This window comes from Meles meles, chromosome 10 (assembly GCF_922984935.1).
Source record: "Meles meles chromosome 10, mMelMel3.1 paternal haplotype, whole genome shotgun sequence".
NCBI classification, from domain to species: Eukaryota; Metazoa; Chordata; class Mammalia; order Carnivora; family Mustelidae; genus Meles; species Meles meles.
Window position 1 is genome coordinate 70,094,516 of NC_060075.1, and position 27,162 is coordinate 70,121,677.

Genomic DNA, 27,162 nt, shown 5'->3' on the forward strand with positions numbered 1-27,162 from the left:
GGCCCCAGAGAGGCAGTCCTGGTGCTCCCGGTTTCTCTCCATAGCCTTAGTGGTACGACGCTTCACCTGCCTACTTTAAGGAGCTGCTCAGAGCAACAGAGTGGCAAGTGCCGCACCAAATTCACGGCAGCTGCCTTCCACCTCGCTCATGAGGTCTTACCAACAAAGCCCTAGTCCAGATGAATCTCTCAGGCAAGCCAGCCTGATGTGCCCAAAGGACCAGGGTATGTTTACTCCAGCTCTGAGCCCTTCAGAGAGCACACTACTTGCAGAATCACCACTCCCGACATTTCTGGACTCCCTCGAAGATGTGGAAAACCAGGGCACGTGGATGGAAACTGACCAGGCTTAGTTGTTACAGTGAATTGCTGTTAGAACCACGACTAAAGACTAGACCTTCTGGTTCCTGATCTGGTTCCATTTCCCTTTGAAAATAAGGATTGATTCAATAGGCATTTATTGAAGAGCCGCTATGTGCATCCAGCAAATGGCAGCAAATGCACGTGCCTAGACGATTCTGAAGTATCTGGAATTGTTAGTGACCAGAAGAGTGACTCTTTGATCTTTCTACCATGGCCAAGTGTGAAGCTAGACTGAATTCATCTCAGGCCTACCATGCGTGAACTCCAGTGACGTCGGACAGTCCCTTCACCTCTCTTACCTTCACTTTGCTCACCTGTACAGTGCAGTTCCTCATAGGTCATGACCTTCTTTACTGGAAGCCTGAATGAGATAACCCATGTAAAGCGGCTAGCACAATGGCTAGCACAGAATAAGCTGTTTAAAGTTAGCCCAGGCTAAGACAAGAATGATCTGAAGAACTCAAATGTAATTACCACAACCGCACTTCTTAATCAAAAGTGCTAAATGGTGTAAAATGTCACACCTGCAATAAACACCTTTGCTTCTATTCGAAGAGTAGCACAAAATCAAAAGGGCAGATTTTACGAAGAACGCTGCAACCACAGGGAAGTGCCAGATTTGGTTTTCTCAGGGGTTGACTTCGTTCAACCATAGGGTAACCAAGTATGTGGCATTGCAGGTTGCTGGGACTTTGGATTTTCCTTGTTCAGATCACTGCGACCGACAGAAAGCTGCTTCTCTGGGCCCTGGCTTCCCACAGGAAAATCGAGAGGGCTAGATGGGAAGAACTCCAAGGCCCCTGCAAATAGTACAGGTGTGACATTTATGAAATGAAGAGCCTGGAGATGGTTGTCATGGTTGCAGAGCCTAGAAATCCTTGTCTCGGGTGAGCATGTTTATTCCTATGAATGCATATAGAGATTAATCCACTGACGACGTGCAGGCAAACCCAGGCAAAACTGAGGCAGCCCAGTTGACCTCCAGGCATCCCACCCTCCCATCCCACCAAAATGGGTGACAAGACAGCGGCACTCATTAGTGGTGAAGGGAGAGCACTGATAAAAGCCTGGAGTGCTACTAAGTACCTCTAAATGCTGTGGATCCAGGAAAACAGACTGAAGCCTGTAAATTCAGACATTACTCAGAAGATGGACAAAAGTTTTAGTGCAACGTTTTCTTAGACTTCCCAAGGCCTAAAATGACAGGACGTGTAATTGTTTTAAGGCTCTATGCACTATAAGAGAATTTCTACAAACCCATTTCTATTAGTAGGAAAAATATCAAAACTAATCGAACCTTCATTTTACGTAGCGGGAAACTGCTTCAGTAGTGTGAGCTGCAGAGCTAGTGAGTGTCTGAGCTGGGTTTTGAACACTTCAGTTCACAGTTCTTTCCACTAAATGTCTTACACGTGTAAGACACTTTATCTCTCTTATCATCTCCTTTATCATTGCAAATGAGCCTGTGAGGGACAGCGGACAGACAGGTAGGGTCCACCTCATTGTTCAGATGGGGACAGAGGCCCAGACAAGTTACATGGCTTCTTCAAGTTCCCAGGGGAAGCAGATGCTGGCGTGGAAAATATCTCAGGTCTGACTCCCTTTCCTCTCTTAACCCCTTCACCCTGCACCTCATCAGCTTCGCAATACAGTTTTTTCCTGTCCCTCGTTATCCAACTAGTACTGACCTAATGACACTGTGAGTTGTGCTCATCACATGACACAGAACCTACCTTCCAAACACTTACTTTAGGAGATTATAATAAAGACCATCTTCTGAGAGAAGTTCTTAGATCACCCCCAGAGAAACATGGTAGGGAACCTCCTCCAAGATAGCCTGATTAATCTTTTATTCCCATAGCTGGGTCAGATGACCCTTAGGCTTTGGCCTCTGTGTCTTATCTCCCACTTTGGCAAATGGGCAGGATGAGACCCAGATACCTCCATTTCACAGAGAGAGGAAGAGAAAATTGCTTTTCAAAGAGGTGAAGTGACTTGACAAGAGAAGCACAGTTGGTGAAAGGTCATGTTTTCTTATTCTAGAGCAGGTCTCTCTCCATGTGTCTAATAACCTTTCCAAAGGACAGATCGAGGGTTTGCACATCACCATCTGAGATTGGTCAGGCTGATGGCAGGGGCAGGGAGTCAACAGGATTGGTTAGTAGAAACGGAGCCTGAAACACCTGTTGGAATTTGGGAGCTTCAGAAAATCCAGATTTGGAGAGAATACTTGGGAAGACAGGATATAAATAAAAAGAAAAGGTTAAGGATTGCAGGTCAGTGTTTTAACTTAAAAGACCAATCTCATCTCTTCTGCCATCTTTTAACGTGAATGCCAAAGATGTCTACCCTGGGGTTACAGCACAAACAGCACAGATAACAAATGCCTCCCACAGAGAACAGCAGCTCTTACGTAACACTCTGCAGGTGTGCCTGCTGTGTCCGTTTTGTTTATTTCTTTCAAAATAAAGATGAATATGGAACATATACCCTATCCCTGAATCAATACAATCCAAATTTAACTGCGCTAGAAATAGAAACATCCTTATGCAGAAACAGAAATGGAGAGACTGAATTTCTACACTTTCTTTACCTATCCTGTGCAAGAATGGGAAACATTTTTCTTTAAAAAGTCAAAGATTTTAAGAGATCTCTAGTGCCAGAGAGCTTACAATTGGGTAAGAGCAACATTCCCTGTTCTACTTTACAAGGGCGAAATAATACACGATATTTGCGTAGAGCTTTATAAAGTGATTTCAGTACTGGGATCAAACTTTTTATAATTATCAGTGTGATTATTTGATTGAACTTTGTCTTAACCTATGACAGGGTAGGCTCCATAAAAGAAGGAATCACAGCTGTTTTTGCCTATACCCAGGTGTTGTTAAAAATGAAGCTACATCATATTCCTTTATAATTTCTGCTCAAAGCTTTATATATAGTACCAATCTTTACACTATCGAGTGTTTTTCTCAGGGAACAGTTTATGCAAAATCAGCTGAAGTTGGGTGATTGAATAGTATAATAATCTGATCTGAATGGTACCACTAATTGCAGCATATGTAGGCTTGGGTGAGCTACTCCAACGAGGCCATTCTCCAAGTAGGTATTCATAAACTAGTTATTAATGATGTAGATGAAAATGGACGTAGGTGAAAGCATGTAATTACAGTTTCTTTTTTAAAGAAGTATCTGTTTGCTGCTAAGTACACTATTTCAGATAAACTATTTTATAGCTTCTCTACATGTTAATGGAAAGTTCCATAAAGATAACTTTATATTATCATCTAAGGCATTTACAACTTTCTCTAGATTATTTTTCATACATTTTCTAAGACTTAAGCAAAGTAAAATAGAACAGTTTTTAGACTCCATTTTTTCCCTCAAGACCCTCATGACCGCTGAGGAGGAGTATGATGGGAAACACTTTACAACTGGTTTAAATGTCTCCTGGCCAGCAGTTTCTGATTCAGCCTCTTCCTTTTCCCCACTAAATTTCTAGTGAAATCACATTTTTAAAAAAGGGTGGGGGGAGAAAACTCACAAGTTCAAATGGACACTAAACTTAAAAACATCTGTAACTAGAAATAGTCACAAAGTTGAATTAAGAAAAGCATCCAAGCTTCACTCCAAGGACAGAGAGATGGTCTGTCCATCCTCAATGACTCCTGAAGATCCCGAGGCTATCCAGTGAGAAAGCTGGGCAACCTTTACTGTCTTTCCCAGGGACTGTCCTCAGACCAGGTTCTCCAACTCTCTCAGGATTCCACATTCGTTCAGAAAGCAACTACCAGAAGAGGAAAATAATGCAGGAAGGTGGCTGAACAGTGGCATACCACATACTTTGAGTTCCAGACCCCAAAATGGAGCAGTAAAGATAGGGGTGGTCCTAGTAAGGATTTTGAGAGAAGGGATCATCTTTTTTTTCCCCCCCTTTAATTTAGAGAACGGAGTGGAAGATTTGGAAGTATTTCACGGGAGCACAGAGAATTGCACTAGATGATAGACTGCCAGAAAATAGAAAGCAGACAGGAAACGAGGCACACAGCTATGTCCTCCTGATGGGAGTCTAGATATGGGATACATAATTTAAAAAGTGGATGACAGCTGACTATACAAACAAGTTTTTGTCTCACTTCCAGATAAATACAGGAGAAAAAGGCAAAACTGAGCCTATTACTAAATATTTCAAGGGACAATAAAGAGAATATCAACTTGAAAACTCAAGTAAACTGAGAAAATGAGGTAGCCCATAAATAAAAATATTTTAAGGTAATTTTCTGGACTACCAGCATAGAAAGTGAAGGAGCACAAAGAATGGACAGAGAGTAAGGAAACTAAAAATGCTGTAAAGGAATTAAGTGATGTTATAGAGGTGCTAAAAAGCATAAATGAACTTGAAGTTAAGCATTAAGCATACTTAATGCTACAGAAAACTGAATCATTGATATGAGAGGACACATTTGAGAACAACCTCAGAGAGAAAAATAGAAAAGAAAATATGAGCAAAATAATCAATACAGAAGACAAAGTGTTTCTAGAAAAGAAACTGCAACAGAGATAAAAGTAATGGAAACTGAAGAAAATATTGTCAAACCAAACCAAAACACAAACATAAAACAACGAAAGCAAATTGAAAGAAAAAAAAAAAAAACCTCAATGAAAGGAAGCCTACTTGAAGAAATTGTGATAAAAATGTAAAATGCAAGACTAAAATAATACAAGTATCCAAATGCCAGGTTGGCATTACTCTTTAGTTTTTACAGTATCCACCTAGCTCAACAGAGAAGCCTACCCTACAACACTGTCAGGAAAAAAAAAAAAAACAATGAATCAAAATAATAAACCCAACTAATTATCATTCCTATGTCATGAAAATTAGATTTTCCCATTCTCAGTATAGGAAGCCCATGAAAGCTGTAACCTCCATGAGTACATAATACATTACTCAAGGATATACTCCGTGAAATGAGAAATTCTGGTATAGAGAGAATAACAGGTGAAACTGAGTAAGCCAGAGTCTAACAATTTATTGCACATAGTATTATAAAGCTAATTGAAAATGTGACAATTAAATATTAACAACAATCTTGTCTTAGAAACCAAGATTGTATAAAAAAGATTCAAATGGGATTGTTTTTAGAACTCCACATGGTATCATTTTGTTCTTTTGAAAATTATAGAAATAGAGAATAGTTCTTTAAAAACTTAGATAATCCTGACCAAAATCAATCAACATAAAGGAATCATAAAGCATAAAATGAGGTGAGATATATTAAACTCTGAATAATTATAACAATAAACTTAAGTTGCTAAAGTTTTGTACAAAAAGAGCTCCAAGATATTTTCAAAATTTACAATAAGATAAACTACTTCACTTAAATTTACATTATAAAAGCAGATACATACACATGTTTACAAAAGCGTGTTTATTCAGCAACTACAAACAAAAGTAGCAGTCACATTATTACCATCAAACAAAGAATATTTAAAGATTATGCTTTCAACGTAACATTAAAATAGATAATCAAAGCTACTAGGCACAAAATATAATGAGGTGTAATTTTACTATACGGGTCTCAGTTAGGAGGTTAAATAGGAAAAAATGATAAGGATACAGAAGGTGGAAAGCACATAGTATCACTTTTATCACAAATACCCATATTAATCTATGATAAAAGAACCACTTAAAAAAAAAACAAAACTTAGACAATATCATCTGACCACAATGTAACAAAACATTAGATTAATAATAAGTTACAAATTAAAAACTGTTTCCTCAATTATGCAAGTCAAAGAGAAAATAAAAACATTTAAAAATGAAAAATAAAGACTATTTGTAAAATGATGACAGAATGAACACTGAAACTCAAAGATGTTGCCAAAAACTTAGCTAAACAGAGATTCATAGTTTTAAGTGCTTTCATGTTTAAACAATAAAGTATTACAGTAAACTAAGCATTTATTGCCATAAGTTAGAAAAGAGAAATCAAACATTTAAAGGATAATAGAATGACGGAATGAGTAAAAAAAAAAAAAAAAAATGATAAAATGACTGAATTGAGCAGGGGCAAACAGCCAGTGCAGTACAACAACACATATTAAGAGAAACTATTTACTGCCTTTCCTGAATGCAACTTTGGAGATGCAAAAAAAAAAAAAAACAAAAAAACAAAAAAACAAACAAAAAATGCTCATTCATCAATTAGCAAAAAAATTTGTAAGAAATTCTTAAGAGACAGAACAGGGGTGTTTCCAGATATGTTTGGGAAAAATGAGTATATGAAGCAGGCAAGTGTCTATAATCAGGAATGGGAGATGGCAATCTAATTAATCTTTCATCTTATACATGTGACTGGGTAAACCTGCATCTGGAGGTAAATGAGGGACATTCACCGTAAGTTTAGACATCCTGGCCACTAACTTTAAACTTTGGTGCCATGTGGTAAAGTAGGAGCACCAAAATGAGGTTTGGTGAATTAACATCAGGACAGCACTGAAATCCCATTAGAGTCAGGAGAAGCATAGGTGAGTTGGAACTAGATATCTAACCAAAACCCCTGAAATACAAAAAAAAAAAAAAAAAATTGAAGAGGAGGGGAAAGGGAGATGAGACTATGCGATGGTTTTTATTTTGTTAAATGGTAGATACAGCTATTGATCTGCATTCTACGTTTCTAGGAGAAAATAACCTGAGACTGAGTCAAAATTAGTCACATGTAATCTCTAAATGAAAATGTATAACTTTTAAGCAGTAGATGAGAATTTGATGTATCTAATGGCAAATAGGTAAAAGATTAAAAAGAAACAAGAAGAAAGCACAAAAATTGTAAATATAAAATAAGGAAGCAACTCTAAGTTCTAATATTAAAGTGATTAAAGTAAATGTAAATGGGTTAAGCTCATGAATTAACTGACAAAGACTCCCATAGTAGTTAGGAGTAAGATTTAAGAATAGGTTGGCGAAAGGAAATACATTTGAACAAAAGGCTATGATGGAAAACAAAGATGGAAAAAATAGATGTTGTGAAGCAAACATGATGCAAGAGAAAGGCAGTGATGAAGTTTTATTATCAGAGAAAATAAAATTTTGGGTAAAATGCATCATAAGGGACAAGACAGCTAGTTGTTAAATAAATCACAAAGTCATAATAATCCTGAACATATATGCAGCTGATATCAAAGATTTAAAATATATGAAACCACAACTGATAGAATTATAGGAAGGAAAAAAATAACCATAGTTTTTGATCTTAACATATGCTTTTCAGAATTAATAGATCAAACAGACAAAAATCTAAGCCACACTACAGAGAAGAAATGTATAATTCTATTACTAATAATATTTACATAAATGAAAAGCATATAAATTTCATACCTAAGCACAAAATGTATGCAAAAATTCTGCATGCATACATGAGGACTAGTTAAACAAAATTATTTATGAATTAAGTTACAAAAGAAGTCTTAAAAATTCTAAATAGCTATCATATGGAATATGTTTTCTGACCAGAATGTGATAAAATTAAAATCTGGTAACAAAAGGATAACAAAATAAAGCTACATATATCTGGGAAGTAAAATATATCACTAAAACATTCTTGTATTAAAGAGAAAATCCTGGAGCATCTGGGTGCCTCAGTCAGTTTAGCGTCTGCCTTTGGCTCAGGTCATGATCTCTGAGTCCTGGGACTGAGCCCAGCAGGGATTCCGCTATTCTCTCTCTCTCTCTCTCTCTGCCCCTTTCCCCTGCTCATTCTCTCTCTTTGTCTTTCTCTCTCTCAAATAAATAAATAAAATCTTAAAAAAAATAAGGAGGAAATCCCAAGAGAAATTTTATCTAAAGGACAATGGCATTCTAAATGTAAAAAACTGTTAACATGTAGTTAAAAATCAATATTTAGAAAAAGCATAGTTTTAAATATATTTATCAGAATGCAGGAATTATCAAAAATAAATGTACCAACTGCAATTAATCAATACTGAAATAAGAAAGGAGGGAAAAATTAAGATATTGGTAGGAAATAGTAAATATTTTTTAATTTAAAAAGTTAGGAATGTAAAGGTTAACAAGACAGACAAAAATTGTAGAAAAATAACTAAGAAAAAATATTCAAATAAAGAATGAAACAAGAATAACTAATTATAGATAGCAAGGATTTCAGTATTTTAAAAGTATATTATAAAAATGATAGCAAATATGAATGCTTAGAGGAAACATATAACTTTCTTGAGAAATGCAAAATACCAAAACTGGCCCAAGAAAAACCTGAACACTTGGAGAGAGTAATAGCTTTATAAAAGGTTTTTAAAATCTTCCTCCACAAAGGCACAGATGGTTTTACAGCTGAGTAATAATAAACTTCTAGGGAACAGAAATTTCTATTTTATGCAAGTCATTAAGTCTCTCTTATAAAAATCATTTCTGAAAATAGAAAAATAGAGAAAACTTCTTAACTTATAGTGAAGCTAATACAACCTTTGTGGCAGCTTTTGATTAATCCACTCTAGTGAAATGTTCTGTTACTTATAGGAGGGATGCTTGTGTAACTAATAGAAAAAAAAGACTTGAATTAAACAGATACATTCCATAAACTTGGATTAAAAGAGTGACTGTGATAAAAATGCCAGCTCTCTGCAAGTTAATTTAGTAGTTTAATGTAATTACAATAAAAATGCAAAGAAGTTTTTCCAAGGGAATGAATAAAGTGGTTCAAATGTTTTCTTGAATAGGTTGAACACTACAGGAATTTTTGAAGAGTTAGATGAATCTGATTTATTCTGTCAATGTTTCATGGATATACTAACAGCATTGCACCAAAGAACGAGAAAAAAGAACAGAATATAAAGGCTAAAAGCAGGCCAGAGTGGAAAGGCACCAGTTCTGTAGATAATAATGCTGGCCTTCCAAGCAGAGGGAAATACAGAAATGAGCATTTAATAAAAATGCTAGCTATCTTGTCCACTCCTTGGAGAAATTAAATTAGGCAGCTGTCTTGAATTATACAACTTCCAGTATATGCTTTATGATATTCATTCACCAAACATTTAACCATTGACCATATGTCAAGAACTATGAGTAAACAGGATACAAGAGTGAGCCAAAACAGAGGACCTGAGAGCCTGGTAGGAAGATAGGTAAGAGGCCAAAAGGAGGGCTGACTGAGATAATCTTGTCCAATGTACTTTTCCCAAAGAGCACAACACGTACTGGTTTGATATAACGCAATTAAGAGAACCCTCGCTCATAGGAGACACTGTACAGAGTCCGACACACGTGACTCTACATCTCCATCCCACATTTTGTGCATCATCTTGTGAAAAACATTTAGTGCTGTAAGTACTGGGGCATTTATGCTAACCACAGAAAGAAAGTTAAAACTGATAGTGGCAGTGTACAAGATACAAATCCTCAGCGACAATCTCCCGAAGAAAGAAATATGTTAATACGTTAAATATGTAACAAAAGAGATGACAAGAATTAGAAGTGAAATAATGTGGTATTTGCTTGATCTTGAGGTGCGGACGAACCTCCAACTCTTAAAAACCAAAGTTAAAAGAAAATTACAGATTTGGTTACTCAGGCTAAAAATAAATCAGCTCTGTTAGATATACAGTGGGTCCAGATCGTGCAGGGGCCTATACAGCAAAGTCAGCCATCATTTTCTATAAAAAGCCAGATAGCAAATAATTTAGGATTTGCAGGTCACATGGTCTTCATGCAACTACTTGACTTGGCTATTACTGGAGCATGAAAGCAGCCACAAACAATAAACAAGCAGATGTCCGTGGCAATGTCGAATACACCTTTATTTACAACCAAAGGCACTGGGCTAGATTTGGCCAACAGGTCACAGTCTGCCAACCCCTAGGTCTAGACCCCACAGTCGTCTACACAGTGAGTACACCTCAAACAGTATTTACAGAGTGCGGAGTCCTTAGCTCAATTCAGAAAATGGAGGACATAACCATATTCTGTTTCTGCTTTTTATTCTCTTTAGCTTCCATAAAAGAATGTGGGCTCCACTTCCAGCTCATACCCAGGTGGCCATACCCACCTGGCTGTAATACAGGCGTTGCCCGGATATACTGCTTTGACCTCACGGCCTCAAAGCTGGACTGAGAGTTACAACATTTGAGGAAGACTTTTTTAAAAAACAAGTCGTCCATCTATTCTTCTAGATAATCTGTATTCGTGGGCCAAATCAGAGCTGCAGAGAAAGAGATCCCGAGATTGCCTCTTCCTCGCGCTCACTCACTTCCAGTAGAACTTTCTTTTTTGGCACTGCTCTTTGGTTTGAAGATACCAGTTAATGCAGAAAACCTAGCCTAAGATAAGTACTACCACTCCTACTGTAAGGGAATTCTGAGTTTTGTGATCATTATAGAACTGTGTGCTTCCTTTGCTCCAAGTGTTTGTATCTGACTCAGAACTAGGAATAGTCATAAATCCTCTGGAAAACCCATGTATTTTGCCTCAAGGACTCTGTGAACTATACAAATGGAAATGGTTCAACCCGACAATTAATAACAGGTGGGAGAGAAATGGGCACTCAGCAGACTGAGTGGCATAAGTAAATTTCTCTATCACCAAGAAAAGCCATTCTGGTGGCAACTTGGCATTAAGTACCACAAGTCCCCAAAATACTCATATTCTTTGATCCAATAATTCCACGGTGAGAAATTATCCCAAGGATAAGTACACACATACCAGTTACAGTGTAATTTAAGAATAATAATTTTTTAAGATCTGGAAATAACGGAAATGCTCTAAGACAAAAAATTAAGTAGATCAATGATAAGAGATCTCTATAGTAAATAAACAGTATTTGCAGAAGAACATTTGATAACATGAAAAAATCCTATTAATTCATTTGTACAGGTATCAAGAATAGAAATTTAACCCAGCATGTATTGTATAATCCCAGATACCACAAAATTAGGCTCCCGAATGAGATTTTTGGCATTTATATGAATGTGCATTTTCCAAAACTCTATAATAAACCTAAGTTTTTTTAAATGAAAATTTACATTTTAAAAGTACATTCACTTTGATACTGGTCTCACGAGTATAAATTTATCATAAGGAATTAAAAAGGCAAGTCAAGGCCAAGTCATTATTAAGGCATGCTAGGTATAACATCAGAGCATATAAAACTGAACTCTTTATGGTACATCAAAATTGGAAATTATAAATGAAAGAAAATTAGAAATCAGAAATAAAATTAGAAATTACACATTCACAATGATCAATCTCGTTTTTCACATATAGGAGAACTTTCTTCCAAATGGTCAAGTCCCTCACAGGCTCAAAACCACAGAGCTTTAGTGCCTCGGCGTTATTGTGGGGTGGAGGTAGGGGGGGCTCTAAATAATGACACACTTGCCTTGACAATGAGGATGTTTCCTAAACAAGAAAGAGTCAACTGTTTGGGGACCCATTCATCAGTGTTTCTGGTTTACATGCTGGAGTTCTGAGCAGTTAACCTAGAAGACGAATGTATGTTTTATCTGCACCTATCTGCCCTTTTGGGATCCTTACTTGGCCCTTTTCTGATAGTTGCTGCCTTGGGAGACTGACCTCTTCACACTGCTCCTGGGTTTGGCCGATGGATAGGAAACATTCAGAGGAGGAGAGAAGGGGCTGAGTGTCTATCACCCTTGTCTCCAAATGTCGTTTTTAGCAGTGGCTGGTTCTTATAAAGATGCCCTTGTTTGGGAGGAGGGGGACAAATCTCTGTTCCTCTTTACCCATCAAGGCCTTCTTCTGGTTGGAAGTTGGAACAACTTCCTGCTGTTACCAGTCCCTGTGCACCTCACTATCCCTGGGGAGTTCTAGTGACTCTGCTCAAATTTCATTCATTAAACTTTAATTTCTTCAATTAAACTACTTAGGTATGTCATTTGATTCCTTTTGGGATCTTGTCTATTTTAGGAAAAGAAAAAAAAAAAGCCGTTCTAAGAAATTACTGCTTTAGAGGAAAGCTTATCGGCAGTTCCCCCAAATTCTGTAATACTGAAAAAATAAAACCTGAACTTACCATGGAAACTGCACATTTAAGTCACAGCTTGAAAATATGGAAGAAGAGACCAGTCATAAGCTATCACTACACAAATAACAAGCATTTAAAAATTAATGGTTGTGGAATGAGATCTACTTAAATTTTACCTTGAAATTCCATGAAATTCAAGACAATCTGTTATCCAAAGGCTTTCTTTTGAAAGCTGATTCTTCTCAATACATTTTTCAAACCAAAATATAGATATAATAATGAAATGGAAAGGTATAGAAAAATATTTTGCAGATCAGCAACTTACCTCTTTGAATTTGTGACTGAGCTTGCTTGTGTCCAGGTCTGATGGGGAAAACATGTCCTCATTTTCAGGCAGCTCAAAGACTTCAATGGCCATGTCACCGCCAGGAAGAACAGGTCCTACTTCATCCTCCTCTTCATCTGTGGCATATTCTCCTGTCTGAAAGGAAGGGAATTTCAGAGATCCAGCTGTCGTTAGCCCAGGGAGAAGTGGGTTATTTGAAAATATTTTATGAAAGAGAAATAAAATATGTCACCAAATGGTAAAGAGTAAATAGGCTTTTAAGTCAAGCATGCCTCATGCAGCCAATGTTATAAACAAAGGTTAGTTCAAAGATCCAAAGTGACATGTCTGTGCCATATGTGAGTGCCTTCCTAAAAATCTAATAGCATTAGCAGCATCTTTAGTATAGCAACAAAAGCTGCTTTCCATCTAAGTATGTGATGGTTTTGCAAAATAAAGTGATATTGCTAAGGGAAGTAAGTAATTCCTGTAAATCCCCACCACTGTGTGAATTAGTCACCCAATACTGAGAGCAGGGAAGAAGGAAAGGGAGATCAAAAGATTTGCAGAGCTGGAAGGGACCTTAATTAAGCCTTACGAAGGTTTAGCAGATGGATTCTCCTATGCTTCAGAGTTCAATCAGCTCTGTTTTCTTTGCTAACTAATGTGTTGGTTAACCAGTGACCGAAAGGACAACCAGAGACTGCTAACTTACGGCCCGCAGAGGTGTACTGCTTTGCCTGCAAAGCATTCTGATAAATCTTAATATTTTGTTGATGTTAAATAAAAAATTCACATGAGATTCCAGATTCCCAGTTTTTCTTGCGAAAGCTAAAGATCTGGCAATATGGGTATGTTGTGACAGGAAAACAACGGGCTAGTCAGCAGTGGTTGCCCCTTTGGGATGGGTCACACACCTTCAAATACACCAGAACTTTCCTAACTCTGCACTGTTGTACACTGTTAGCTTCACTTCTTCACGGCACCCACAGGCCCCTGCAGCTCCGTGAGTTTGCAGCCCTGGAATAAATGTTCCTCCATACTGCTAACTTCCTTAACGTTATCAGAAAGTAGATCCTCTCCTGGCAGCACCAAGCTATGAGGCTCTAATCTAAAATAACTGTTGGAAATCTATACCTTATGACATAATTTAAAGATAAATCATGGATTCACAGGATCAAAAAATAAAGTTCATTTCATGTGTACCTGTTGTGTCAGGTGGTATTATGTATAATATATAAAACAGACAGGAAATCATATTGCCTTTAAAAACACTTTCATAAAGTGTGTGGACTGATCTAGTCCTTTGATTAAATAGGCTCAGTATCTGATTGCTGGTTTTTTTTTTCTTTTGTTCTATATTATATTCTTCTTGCTAAAGCTAAAATTCTATTTCTTTCACTGTTTTGCACACGAAGAAAATCTGGTCATTAACCTCAATGTCATAATTCTTAATGTCTGAAAGACCATTATTAAATTGCCATTCTGATTGCTCCTTTTCAAGTAAAATAATTCTGGTTTCCTGCTGGGTCTCATTCTCTGTCATCCTCCTTGTGCCTCTGCTCAGACTTCTCTCCAAATTCTCCACACTTGTTTTAAAGGATGGAGCCCAGAAGTAGGCACAACTTCTAGTAAGGAATCTGAGGGTCAGACCTGGATGGACGAACTGCCTCGGCATCTTTCAGGCACTGCTTCCTCATGGGAAGGCTAGTATCATGAAGATCTTCACTTTGGCGGCATTTGCGCTTAGCAGCAAGCTCACTGTATCTCTGGGGTGAAAGAGCCCCTCAGTACTCGGGCCCCCTGGAGTCTTCAGAAACCAGTCGGAAAATACGCAGACTCGAAACTCCCTTCCAAGTGCCTCTGGCACTGACAGGAGAAGGTAGCTGAGTGGCAGGGGCTGCTGATTCTAGGTAGCTCCTACTTGTTGGGATGATTAGATCTTATAAATCTCAGAAGAACCCTAATTCCAGATTTGGTATCACTTTTTGTGATATTCTGTAAATTAAGTCATCTCCTATTTATATGTATTTTTAGAACCAATAGGTACTTTGTAAGTCCCAGGGCCATTAATTAATAGAAATGTAGTAAGGTTGGTAAGGACACAATCTTGATACCTTGCGGAAACTTCTGCTTTAGAAATATTAGAGTGGGTGCTTGTTTTTAATCCGAATTACAACCAGCAGCAAAGCCATGCCTTTATTATAAAGGTCTAAACCAGGTAGACTAAATTCACTCCCACATCATCAATTTGATGAATTTTCTGAATGACTCCATAAAATCTGAAGCTAAATTTAAGGTCCGATGACACTGTGGCACATTTTAAACATAAAATTTGATTTCCCTTTGCCAGTTTGAAAATAATTCTTCACTGTGTGTAAAGGAAGGATTATAAACATGTGCCTAGAATGGGGCCTGACATATAATAGGATCTCAACAAATATTTTTAGAAGGATATATCCAAGAATGCCTATTACACTTGCTACTTGTTAATATCTATAACCTCCTAGGGAGGTTTTCAATAATATATGTTTTTTAAAAAAATGAACTGTAAAGGCATTTGTTAGGAAGACAGTATTCTGTCACTTTTATTTTTTAACACTTCTTACAGTGAGTAACAGGATTAGGGCATATACAATATATGTATAATATATGCAACTCTTATCTCTAAGTATAGTTCTGGCTTTGTCATCCATTTTAGTTTTCAAAATTACGTTCAGAAATGTAAGTCATTAAGAAGTCTTCCTCTTGATTCATTTTTTTACTTTATTAATCCCTGTCCTCAATATACAAATTATCTGCAATTCTGCGAAATTCTTTTTTATCTTTCATTTCATCTTCCTACCTACTAATGCTTTCTCTTTCTAATTAGTTTTAGAAGCATACTAAGGTCAAGACAACATCTTTTAGTGTCTGGATTCTACTTATGACTTATTAGAGGTTCTGGATAGGGTGTTTAAAAACTACCATGCCAGGTCGTCTGAGTGGTGTAGTTGGTTAAGTGTTCAAGCCTTGGTTTCGGCTCAGGCTGTGATCTCAACGTCCATTTCAGGGTTCTGGGACTGAGCCCTGCATGGGGCTCTGCACTCAGCAAGGAGTCTACATGAGATTCTCTCTCCCTCCCCACCCCTGCTCCTCCCCCTCCTGCGCACTCTCTCTCTCTAATAAATAAATAAACATCTATGAAAAATTGAATTTAAGAAAACAGAACAAATGAGCAAGGGGGAAAAAAAAAGAAAAAGAGAGAGAGAGAGAATGGCAAACCAAGAAACTTAACTAACCTTTAACAGAGAACAAAGCACTGGTTACCAGAGGGGAGTTGGTTAGGGAATGGGGGAAACAGGCGATGGAGACTAAGAATTGGACTTGTTGTGATGAGCACTGGGTGTTGCATGGAAGTGTTGAATCACTCTGTTGTACACCTAAATTAATATGATACTGTATGTTAACTAACTGGAATTTAAATAGAAACTTAAAAAAAAAAAAAACTATCTTGCCAATCTCTCTTGCTGATCATTTACCACTCCCAATATAAATAGGCTTTATAATAAAGGAAGCATTTACTACAGACCTCATAAACATCTAGAAGTTAAAAAGTTACATTGAGTAGACTAAGAATAATGTGTTCTTTTGATTGTTCTATCTTTAATGAAAATGGACATCATTTTTATGGTTAATCTGAAAGTAAATTACATGGAGTGATAGGGTAGTAGAATTTCATAGACCTCAACATCAGATTGGTCTGAATCTGACATTTACAGAGGAAGATGGACAATATTGCATCAAAAAAAAAAAAAAAAAAGCCACAACAAAGTGTTTCCATTGGTATCCATCTCCTCTTTATTTCTGGCCAGATTCAGTATGTTTCAAGTAAACAGAGACTCTTGAAAATCTTTTGTCCCAACCTGAAAATCCATTTTAAAGGAAGGGAGAATAGTTCTTAGTGTAAGAATTGACAGAGATAGTAAGGGTTCCCTTTCACAACTCATCTACCTTCTTGGTTAATATTTTATACCTTTTTATTTCTTTCCCAAGGGTGGAAAAAATGAATAGCAATTCCTTTGTAACTTACTGTGTGCCCAACATGACATTCTACAGAGACTGTATGATGTACGTATTACTATGCCATTGTAATTAGAGGAAACCGAGACTCAAGGGACTCTACCCAGTATCAGGCATATAGTTATGTCGTCGAAGGTACATATTCCAAAGCCCATGTCCTTTCTTCTATACTGTAGTGCATGCAGTCTACAGAAAGTAAAGCTTTAGAAGATAAAAGCTGGGAATACATTCCTTGCAGAGTTCCCTAGCCAAAAATGTTGGTGAGTAATCCTGTTGTGCTGAAATTCACCTTCCACATCTTCAAGCATTTTCATTCAATTCACTCTGAAGACTTCCACCTGTCTCTAGAGACTTCCTCTTCTTTTCTCTCATAACGGGCTCACCCTGGGTAAGTACACAGAAGTCTCCTTCAAAAGGTTTGACTTACCGGCCTGCTGACTTATGTTTCATGCCCTCTTTCTTATATAAACCAGGATCACAGCATACAACCTATAGAATTACTGCCGGGTGCTAAAATGGATGGAAAAGATACTTGCAAGGAAAATGAATGCAAAATTCCTCTAGATGTGCATGGTCTGTCTCTTTTATGTTTCCTTCTCACACCTAATTTTCTTGAGCTACCCATCTGTATTGACTCTTCCCAGACATTTCATCTCATTTTCATGGACACAACTTCCTTTATACTCATATGACATTGGAGCACTTAATATTTTAATAAAACACGTAATTACAAAAATAGTAAGTACAGCTGACATGTTCTGCCTCTTAGTTAATCTCTAACTTTTTTTTTTTTAAAGATTTTATTTATTTATTTGACAGACAGAGATTTCAAGTAGGCAGAGAGGCAGGCAGAGAGAGGAGGAGGAAGCAGGCTCCCTGCCGAGCAGAGAACCCGATGCGGGGCTCGATCCCAGGACCCTGGGACCATGACCTGAGCCGAAGGCAGAGGCCCCAACCCACTGAGCCACCCAGGCGCCCCTAATCTCTAACTTTTGACTGGTGGGAACAAATGCATGAGACATTCTTGAGCTTTGAGCACTCAGGAAAGCTGCAGATCTCAGTTTAGCTTTAGAGAAGGAAGGGATGTTATCTGTTATACTGGTGAGTTGCTTAAGTGGAGGCCAACTAAACAATCTTGATTTTGAAGTCACATAGCCCTGGATTCAAAATCTGGCTCTATGATATTGGCAAAGTTGGCTTCCAGATCTAAGTTTCAAAGTCCTCGTCTATAAACTGAGAACAAAAATACCCCCTTAGGATATATTACACGGTTGTCATGAGATTAAGTTAGGAGTGTCTCTAGGCACCAAGGAATGGCACATGGTAGGCGCCCCAGACAATCCACTGCTGCTGCTACTGGTCGTGTTGCTAATCCTACAAAACAGCAACATAAGCTACAGCTTCTCAAAATCGGAGTCTTGTAACCAGACATTCGCAAAGTTTTGGTCTCATAAATGTAACATCCTAGAAGACCCTGCCACGTGAAACTTTGATGAGCAAATCGGTCATTTCTGAAGTAAAATTTTTCATTTCCCTAAATCCGTTCCTCTTCTTATATTCCCAGTTTTGGTAGGAGGCATCAGCTTCTACCCAGGACCAAGAAAACTTCCAGGCCTCTGTTGTCTCCACTTACTGGCCCTGCCCCTCCTGCCCCAGGCATCCAAGATGAAGATGGATCTACTCAGCTCATCCTTGAAGCCATAGCCTGAAGATTCTTCTCATCCACTCGTTTAAGCTTCTACGATCTCCTTATGCCACTCATAAAACTTGGCCGCTTTTATATCTGCCCTCTATCAACCACTTTCAACTATAAGCTCCTTGAAAGCACCAGGTATGTTTTATTCCTGAAATCCCAGTGTGGCTAGCACACTGCGTGGCATATAGTAGGCACTAAACAAATGTTTGCTGAATAAATTAATGCAGTTTCAGCCACATCTGCACAGCACGGCAGAGCCCTGATTTTCCTGTTAATTCTCAGCTTTCAAGTAAGAAATATAGTGAGGCACAGCTGCAGCTGGGGCCTAAATGACCCTTTTGGGGATTTTCTCTTGTTGTTAGGTTCAACCATTAGCAGTAATTTTTGCTGTAGCAATGTTTGCTCTGGTAAATTCCGGGAAACTAAATGGTGCTAATCAAAAAAATAGCCTTGATTATGCAGTTTTTGTTGGAATTTGTTTACTGGATTTGAATTTGGTTATATATATTTTCAGACTCTGTTCTGTTGGAGAATAGAAGAGAGTTGCTTTTTCTCTGGAGGAGAAAGACCTCAAACTAACACTTTAATGTTTAAAATTCCTAAATCTGTGCCAGCCATCCAGATGGCTTCCAGCAAAAGCATCCCCTTCCCTGCAAAGCCATCTTTCTTTCCATCTTCTGTCAGTTGACTTCTCTGTGTCCTAGTTTTGTAATGTTAGGCCACTCAGTTTCTTTGCTCATCTCTATAATGGGAATAAGAGCATCTTCTTCATAAGGTTGTTGGAAGAATTTCCGGTAGTGATATCTTCAAAGTATTAATTACGGTGCTTAGAATATGTTAAAAGGCCAGAGACTTTATGACTGTGATAATTTTCACTACCCCTGGCTTCACCAGAACAATGCGGACAACAACAACAACAAAAAAGCATGGGTTCTGGGGTGGAGAGACCAGGGCCCCAAAAGAGAAAAAACAATCTCACAGTTGCATGATAGCCACCAGCAAGTCATTTAGCATGCATCTTCCGTGCTCTTCTCTTCTAAAAATGACCCCAAAGATACCAATCTCATAGCGCATTGAGAGGATTCAAAGAGATAAAGTATGTAAAACATCCACCATTGATGCCTGGGCCGAGACAGATACTCACTTCTCCTCTTATTTCTCAAGTCATTCAAAATTTCCTTGCCAATCTTTTTGCTCAGAATGTTTTCTGATTTTTCACTTCATTCTACGATGTCGCTACTAAAGCAAGAAACATCTATTGTTTATATTTAGGTTACTGATATGGCCTTTTCCATATTCCTTTTCCATGTTCCTTTTGTCAAACACTCGGCTCCTCAGATAATTGATAATACCTCTGGCAAATTATCTCTCCTAAAATATGATTAGATAGATTGAAGATTTGCCTGTAAATTTTTTTATAACAACTCAAACTCATCTTTTCCCTTCTTAAAAATTTCTAGCAATTGTGGTAGACAGTTTATAAGTTAGCATTTGATTTTGCAGTATTTTAATAACTTCTTTGGGTTTTTTTCCCCCCCTACCCCTTCCTTTTAGAAAGCATACTCCTGAAAAGCAGGAACTCCATTTTCCACCACGGTAGGCAGGCTCTAAAATAACCCTTAATGATCCTTCTTTCTGGGTAATCATGTTCTTCCATAATCCATTCCCCATTGAATGTGGGCTGGACCTAATGACTCACTTCTAACTGCCAGAATACAACAAAAGTGATGGGATGTCCCTTCTGAGATTAGTTTACAAGAAGACTATGCCTTGCATCTCTTTTGTGCTCTTGCCCTTGAGAAACAATCTGCCAGATTGTGCATGGCCTTCTTGGAGACACCTACATCATGAGGAACTAATGTTTCTGGCCAACAGCCAGCAAGGACCTGAGGCGTCCCAAAAGTCACATGAGGGAGCTTGGGAGTGGATCTTCCCTTCTGTCCTGCCAACAGCTGCAAGTGAGCCTGGAAGCAGATCTTCCCCACGTAGAGCACTCAGACGACTGCAGCTCTGGCTGACACCTTATTCACAGCCATGGAACAGATCTTGAGTCAGAGGCATCCAGTTAAACGGACCCACAGACACTGTAATGTAGAAATACTTCTCACTTTAAGTTGTTAAGTCATGGTGGTAGTTTGCTATACCGTAATAGAGAGGCGGTATTGCCATAGCAAACCCAGAAAAATGAGGAAGTGGCTTTGGAAATGGGCAGTGAAGGAAGGCTGGGAGGATTCTGAAGAGTATGTTAGAGCAAGCCTGAATTGCCTTGAACACCCTGTAAGTGGAAATCTGGGATAGGGGGATAGTTCTTGTGTAGTGGCAGGAAGCTTAGCCACATTATCACCTCTGTAAGGAGAAAGCTGGAAAGCTCCCTAATGAATGGAATGATCTCACTACGTAGATTTCCAAACAAGTGATGAAGGTGCTGCTGGATTTCTTCATGCTGCTTATTATGGTAAAATGTGACTGAAGAGAGAAATTGGGAGAAACTAAACAAAAGGGAACCAAGACTTGATGGTTTTGAACATCCTGATTCTAAAAATAAGAAATAGTTTCTAAACAAAGTTCAAAGGCAGGGTAGTGCCAGGAGAACACAGTCTAAAAGTGAAGCAGAACTTAGGTACAGAGATGCCTCAAAAAATTAAAAATAGAAATTCTATTATTAGGCATTTACCTGAAGAATAAGAAAACATGAATTCAAAGGGATATATGCACAATGGAATATTACCCATTCATTAAAAAGAATGAAACCTTGCCATCTGTGAGAAAATGAATGGACCTAGAGGGTATTATGCCAAGTGAAATCAGTCAGAGAAAGACAGTTACCATATGATGTCACTTATATGTGGAATCTAAGAAACAAAACTAATGAACAAACAACAGGGAGAAACAGACCCGTAAATACAAATAACAAACTGATGACTGCCTGAGGGGAGGGAGGTAGAGAGATGGGCAAGATTGGTCAACAGGAGTAGAAATACAGGCTTCTAGTTACAGAATGAATCAATCATGGGAATAAAAGGAACAGCATAAGGAACTAAGTGGTACCGTAATAGCGTTGGTCTGGTGGTAGATGGTGGCGACACTTGGGGTGAACACAGCAGTATGTATTAAATTGTCAAATCACCACGCTGTACACCTGCAACTAACGCAACACAGTGTGCTGACTATGCTTAAATGAAAAGAAAAAGAAAGATCTGAAGAATAGCAGTTACATTGTACTATAATCTGTAATACTCAATTGTTGAGGTAATTTTCAACCACAATTTCTTAAATTATTACTTTCTAGGAATATCCTAATCTTATCCACCTCAAACTCTATAAATCCTTTCCCTTTCCAGCTGTTCTACTATATTGAATTTATTGGTGAGTATTCAAATATCAAATGTTTTTAAAAGACAGTATTATTTTCTTTCTTTCTTCGAAGAAAGTCTCTTAAAATAGTTGTGTCTAATTATAATTGCATTGATTGAAAAACATGAACTATAAACCACACCTCCCCAAAAAAGTATTCTGAACTGAGGGAACTCATATATATATTTTTAATAACGTGCAGTAAGCAAGTCTGTCATCTGCCCTAAAGAGAAACACTCTATTTTCCAACACTGTTCACCCTACACACATCATTAAAAAGGTAATCTGAAAGAAAGGCCATGAGTGTCTCTGCTTACCAGACACACAGAGAAGTCAGAGACCCATACAGGAATCATCTCCCACTTGATATCTACCTTTGTTTCTATATTTTAGCTTCTGGTGAATTTTCCCATTATTAGGATTTTCCCTCAGCTACACTGATAAGTGTGACCACAGTGGCTAGCGTCAAATCCAGTCAGTCTATTTCATATCATTAAGATCATTATTAAATGAAATCCAAGCAACAGAATGAGTTCAGCTTGTAGTAACTGAGATCAACCATGATGTGTTTAAATAAGCTGTGGATTCTCCTTCTTTTTCTGGGATTCTATATTGTTTCTGCTGGTCCACCTGGAAGAAAACGGCACACGTGTTTTCTCTCTTGGCCTGCTATTACTGTTCTACATCGGCAATCCCTAAATGAGAGGATCTCCACTGGCAGTAATGGGACAGAGAAGGGAAGGCGTATAACACATCGATTCCATTACACATAGAGCAGTGGAAGCCACAACAGTATTACATTGCATCTGCCCAAAGGGTTCCGTCCAAAAGACCATTTTGCTTCCCTTCCCACTGTGAACACTGCCCAAACTGTATCAGTTGAATTTGGGCATCCTTCCTCACTATGGGACCAGGTAAGATGGTGATATGTGAGCTAGTATCCACACAACCATGAATTTGGGTGCCTCTCCTCCCAAAGTTCCTCAGCATATTTAAGGGGTTCATATAGCATCTGGTCTCTTTGAAGGACAAAGGAGATCTCATCCTGACCCCTAGTCACCTTCCTCCTTACAGCAGCAGAGTTCAGGGTGGATAGAGGAGGTATCAAGGGGCATAGAGGCAGAGGGTGGCTCTGAACCACTAATAAGGTGCATTTATTTTGTTTTGAGTAGTGCAGTGGTTATTTGTGTTGTAACCAAACTTCCAGCATCTCCCACCTGAAGCACTATATATGGTGTCATCATTACTGACACAACCAAGTTGGCTTTGGAGAGTCTTTGACCCAGCAGCCCTGCCTTCACTCCCACAGCATAAACTGTGCTGGAGGCCATCTCAGCCTGGAGTCCAATCCTAAGTTTGGTTAGAACATAAGGAACAGGGAAATCTTCCAAGGTGGTAAGGCTAATGGTAAGAATTTAGCGAGACCGTTGGGGGACACTTTCTTATTCTCCAGCAGGTTACTTTCGTCAGCACTGTAGGCCAGTTGGGACCCAAATATTCATCAATAATTTCCCACAGGAGATTGTCTATCTCAAAGAATTCTCCCTGACTGAGCCAATAAGCCTCTGTAGCAGTCAAGACGCAACACAAAGAACTTTGAGACCTCTTAGTGTCTCACTGACTACAGCTGGCATGATGAAGTGCAGGAGGGGTTGAGTCAAAGGCAGTCCAGCTGCTGGTATTTCTCCTTAAACTGGCATTATATGCCTTGCTCCACTATCTCCACAGTGAACTCACTAAGCCTCTGAGGCTTTCCCAGGCTTCTGACTGTGGCAATTGCAAATCCCTTCCTTCCCAAGAGCTAGATGTCAGTGCGTTTCTCTGTGACTCTGGTCTGAACAAGGTCAGAACATTCCTCTAACCCAGAATGGGTATTTGGACTAGTTGATAGAGACTAACATATCTTTGTGGTGATTCCTCAAACTCCAGTTTCCAGAGAGTGGTAAGAAGAGGGCCAGATGATACCTGCACAAGCAGGCCTGTCTGGAGAGGACGCCAGAGCTCGGGGAACCTGAGTCTTTTATAACAGGCAATGTCACCACCCTTGTTCCAAAAGGAAAGACTATCTCTAGCTTCCAAGACTGTGCATGACACAAACATTTGATAGTTCAGAACAAAGGGCAATCAGTACCTCAGAAATATGAAAGCCTCGTGGAGAACTGTTTCCCGGTTATTATTTAATGGAGAAAAAGGTCTACAAAATTCAGCTGATTTTTAACATCCCTATATTATTTTTCAAATTACCTTTTCAAAGACTGTCCAACTAATATTCCTTTCCACATACTCTGCCTGCAGGTAAACTGGTCTCTTTCTTGAATATATGCAATATTGACCTGATTCTAGGTTACAGAAAACAAACAAAAACAAAAACTTCTTGCAAATAAATATCAAAACCACAAATCTAAATTTGTACTTTTATTTTGTATGTCCTTAGTTCTGATGACTCTTTTACACTATGGTTATTTGGCTTTTTGGCAGGTTGCCTGGAAGTGCTTTAAGTTCTTTACCATATATATTTATTGTTTCCAAAACAAAATAGCAAGCCTCTTGCGCGTATAAACCATATTTTTCCATGACTCAAAATTCCTAATTCAATTCCTCTTAACAAATGCTACCTACTCACTAAGACATAAATGCCACTGTCTTTAAGTCCCTGATAAATATATTCTATATGAGGAGGGAACTAAAGATCCTTATTTTTCCCACTGAGATCCAGAACTAAACAGTCAACAGACCAAAGTAGACCTCTGTAATTCAAATGTCACACGGCAATTTCAAATTGGCAGCCTTCCTTGAGTTTCGTTTTACTTGCGAAGGAAACAATGAAGCATTTATTCTGATGCCAACAGAACTGTGGGAAGAGACTAAGAGATTTGTATTTCCCTGAATTTTTAATCTGCAGAAGAGAACAACTACAGGGACCAAAGTGGCACATGTTATTATTATTTCAGTAATTCTATAATTATACAACTAACTGAGTCTTGGAAAATACGGTGTGTACATATACAAATTGACTCACATGATTGCAAAAATGCTAACAGATGATCAGATAGAACCAGAAGTCACAGTTACAGAATTTCTGGTAAATGAAAAGGTAAAATGAACACTAACATCGTTGATGGTATTTCTATGGATTATCTATGAATTAATGATAAATATGATCTCAATTTTACAACTTCCTTTGAGAGAGGGTAATTCTATTCCTTTCCTCATGGCCATCTGATGGGTCGTGGCCACAATTCTTTCTTACAAAATCTCTGCAATACCAGGCAGGACTCAAAGGTCAGTTTTCCTGGCTGGACTACTCCAGATCTGATCGCATCTAACCCCTTCCCACAAACTCCCCAGATCCTAGGCCTGACACAATGCATACTCTGTTTCAGTAGGTCTGAGGCTGGGTGGAGATATCTGTAATTTTAAAGAAGTACCATGAGATTGTCACATTGACGCAAGTTTGAGACATGGAGTCTTAGAGACATTTTTAAGTCTTAGAGATCAGGAACTAGGTAATCGTCATTTTATATCCAGGTAATTGCTAAATATAAGAATTGTACATGGCAGATTTTAATTTTTTCATTAAATACTGAGTTGGCAGGAAGCATATTTGTAAAACACATAGACAGTATATAAATAATGATATCACCACTACCAACGAACAACCTAGTTTAAGAAAAGGAGCAGTATCACTACATTCTAATATTTTTCTGTGTGTGCTTTCTTCATTCTATTTCAGTTGCATGCCCTTTAGAGTAATTCTGCTGCATTTCATCATTCTTGGTTTTTCTTTAGTTTTACCATATTTATGTAGAGCAAAACAGTGTATCATTTATTTTTAACGGGTTTAAACCGCATTATCGGTGGAATCATGTTGTCTGTATGCTCCGGTGTCGTTTTTATTTTAAATGGTATATTCCTAGATTCTACCAGTTGTGGTGGATTGCTGAAGGAACTCTGCATATTTTCCCTGTATGAATATACAAATATATATTTACCCAGTCTTTTGTTGATAGAGATATCAGTTGTGTCCAATTTTTTTTCTTTTAGAAGAAAAATACTACATGTCTTACAGCTCTTGTATATAAGAGCTTTACTAGTTGTTTGGTAAAGAATATAACTGTTGAGACAACTTTACTAGATAATGTCAAATTGTTTTTCAAAGTGGATGGGCCAATTAATATATTCTATAACAAAGAATAATAGTTCCTTTAACTCTACATCCTCATCAAAACTTAAAATATCCAATTTAAATCAATTCAGTAAACACCAGATAGCATTTCATTGTGGTTTTTAATGTTCACATCCTGATTGCTAATATGTTTGGGCATCTTTTCATATGCTCATTGGCCACTAAGGTTCTTCTTCTATGACATGAGTGTTAAAGCCAATGTCCTTCTTTATAGTCTTTTCTTGTTGGTGCCTAGAAGTACTTTCTATATAATTCTCTTTCAGTTATTTATTTTTCAAATACCTTCTTCCAGCTTCTGGTTTGCCTTTTTGCATGCATATAGGTATTCTTCAGACGCAGAGAAGTTCTAAATTTTAATTAGTCAATTTTCTCAATCCTTTCTTTTATGATTTTGCTTTCTTAGCTGTTTCATGTTAGAAAAACCACTTCTTACACTGAGGTCATAAAGATATTCTTCTATGATGTCTTCTGAATGTTATAGTTTTATATTTTGCATCTGAGTAGTCCGTCCACCTGGAGTGAGCTTTTGGGTACAGACTGAAATGGAGGTTGCAATTTCACCATGTCTCCTTCACTGAAAAGCCTAACGTTTCTCAACTCACCTAGAGTGTTATCTGTCACTAATCCAACTTTCGTATGTGTGAGGGGTGTTTCTGGGCTCCTTGGCCAACTTGTTCCTTCTTTTGCTCCAGAGACTAAATTTCTACGGTTTAATAATAAATATCTCTCTTCTAAGGCATGCTATATGTCATGGTTATTTCTGGTGCACTGTTCTTTCCTACAGATTTTAGCAATAGCTTACCAACTTCCATTTTTAAATTCTTTAGAATCATTTTTACTGGAATAGCATTGAATGTATAAATACACTTAGAATTGACTCAAATTAAACTATTGAGTCTTCTGATCCATGAAAAAGGTTTCTTTACTCTTCCATATAAGTTTCCTTTCATGTATTTCAGTAAAATGTCTCTTTTTCCATAAGGGTCTTGCCTAGTTTGTTAGACAAGGTTTTGCCTTTTTACTAAAGTAATTAATAATTACTTAGAAATAATTAGAAAATAGTTATATTTTCTCTCTGTAGGCACACTGAAATAGATGCTATATTGTGCATTAATTATGTGTCTAGATTTGCTAAAATTTTATATTTCTCATAATTGATCATAAGTATATTTGAGGTCCTCCAA

At 37.8% G+C, this 27,162-nt stretch overlaps 1 protein-coding gene across 11 annotated transcripts in view; it reads right to left on the reverse strand.

Annotated features, from left to right (window-relative positions):
* Positions 1 to 27,162, reverse strand: part of PPP1R9A (protein phosphatase 1 regulatory subunit 9A) — a 310,193-nt gene that overhangs the window by 59,671 nt on the left and 223,360 nt on the right. For all 11 annotated transcript variants that reach the window (XM_046020338.1, XM_046020337.1, XM_046020347.1 and 8 more), the window contains one exon: positions 12,681 to 12,836. In XM_046020338.1, coding sequence (XP_045876294.1) covers positions 12,681 to 12,836 — 156 coding nt within the window. The remainder of the gene's footprint in view (positions 1 to 12,680; positions 12,837 to 27,162) is intronic.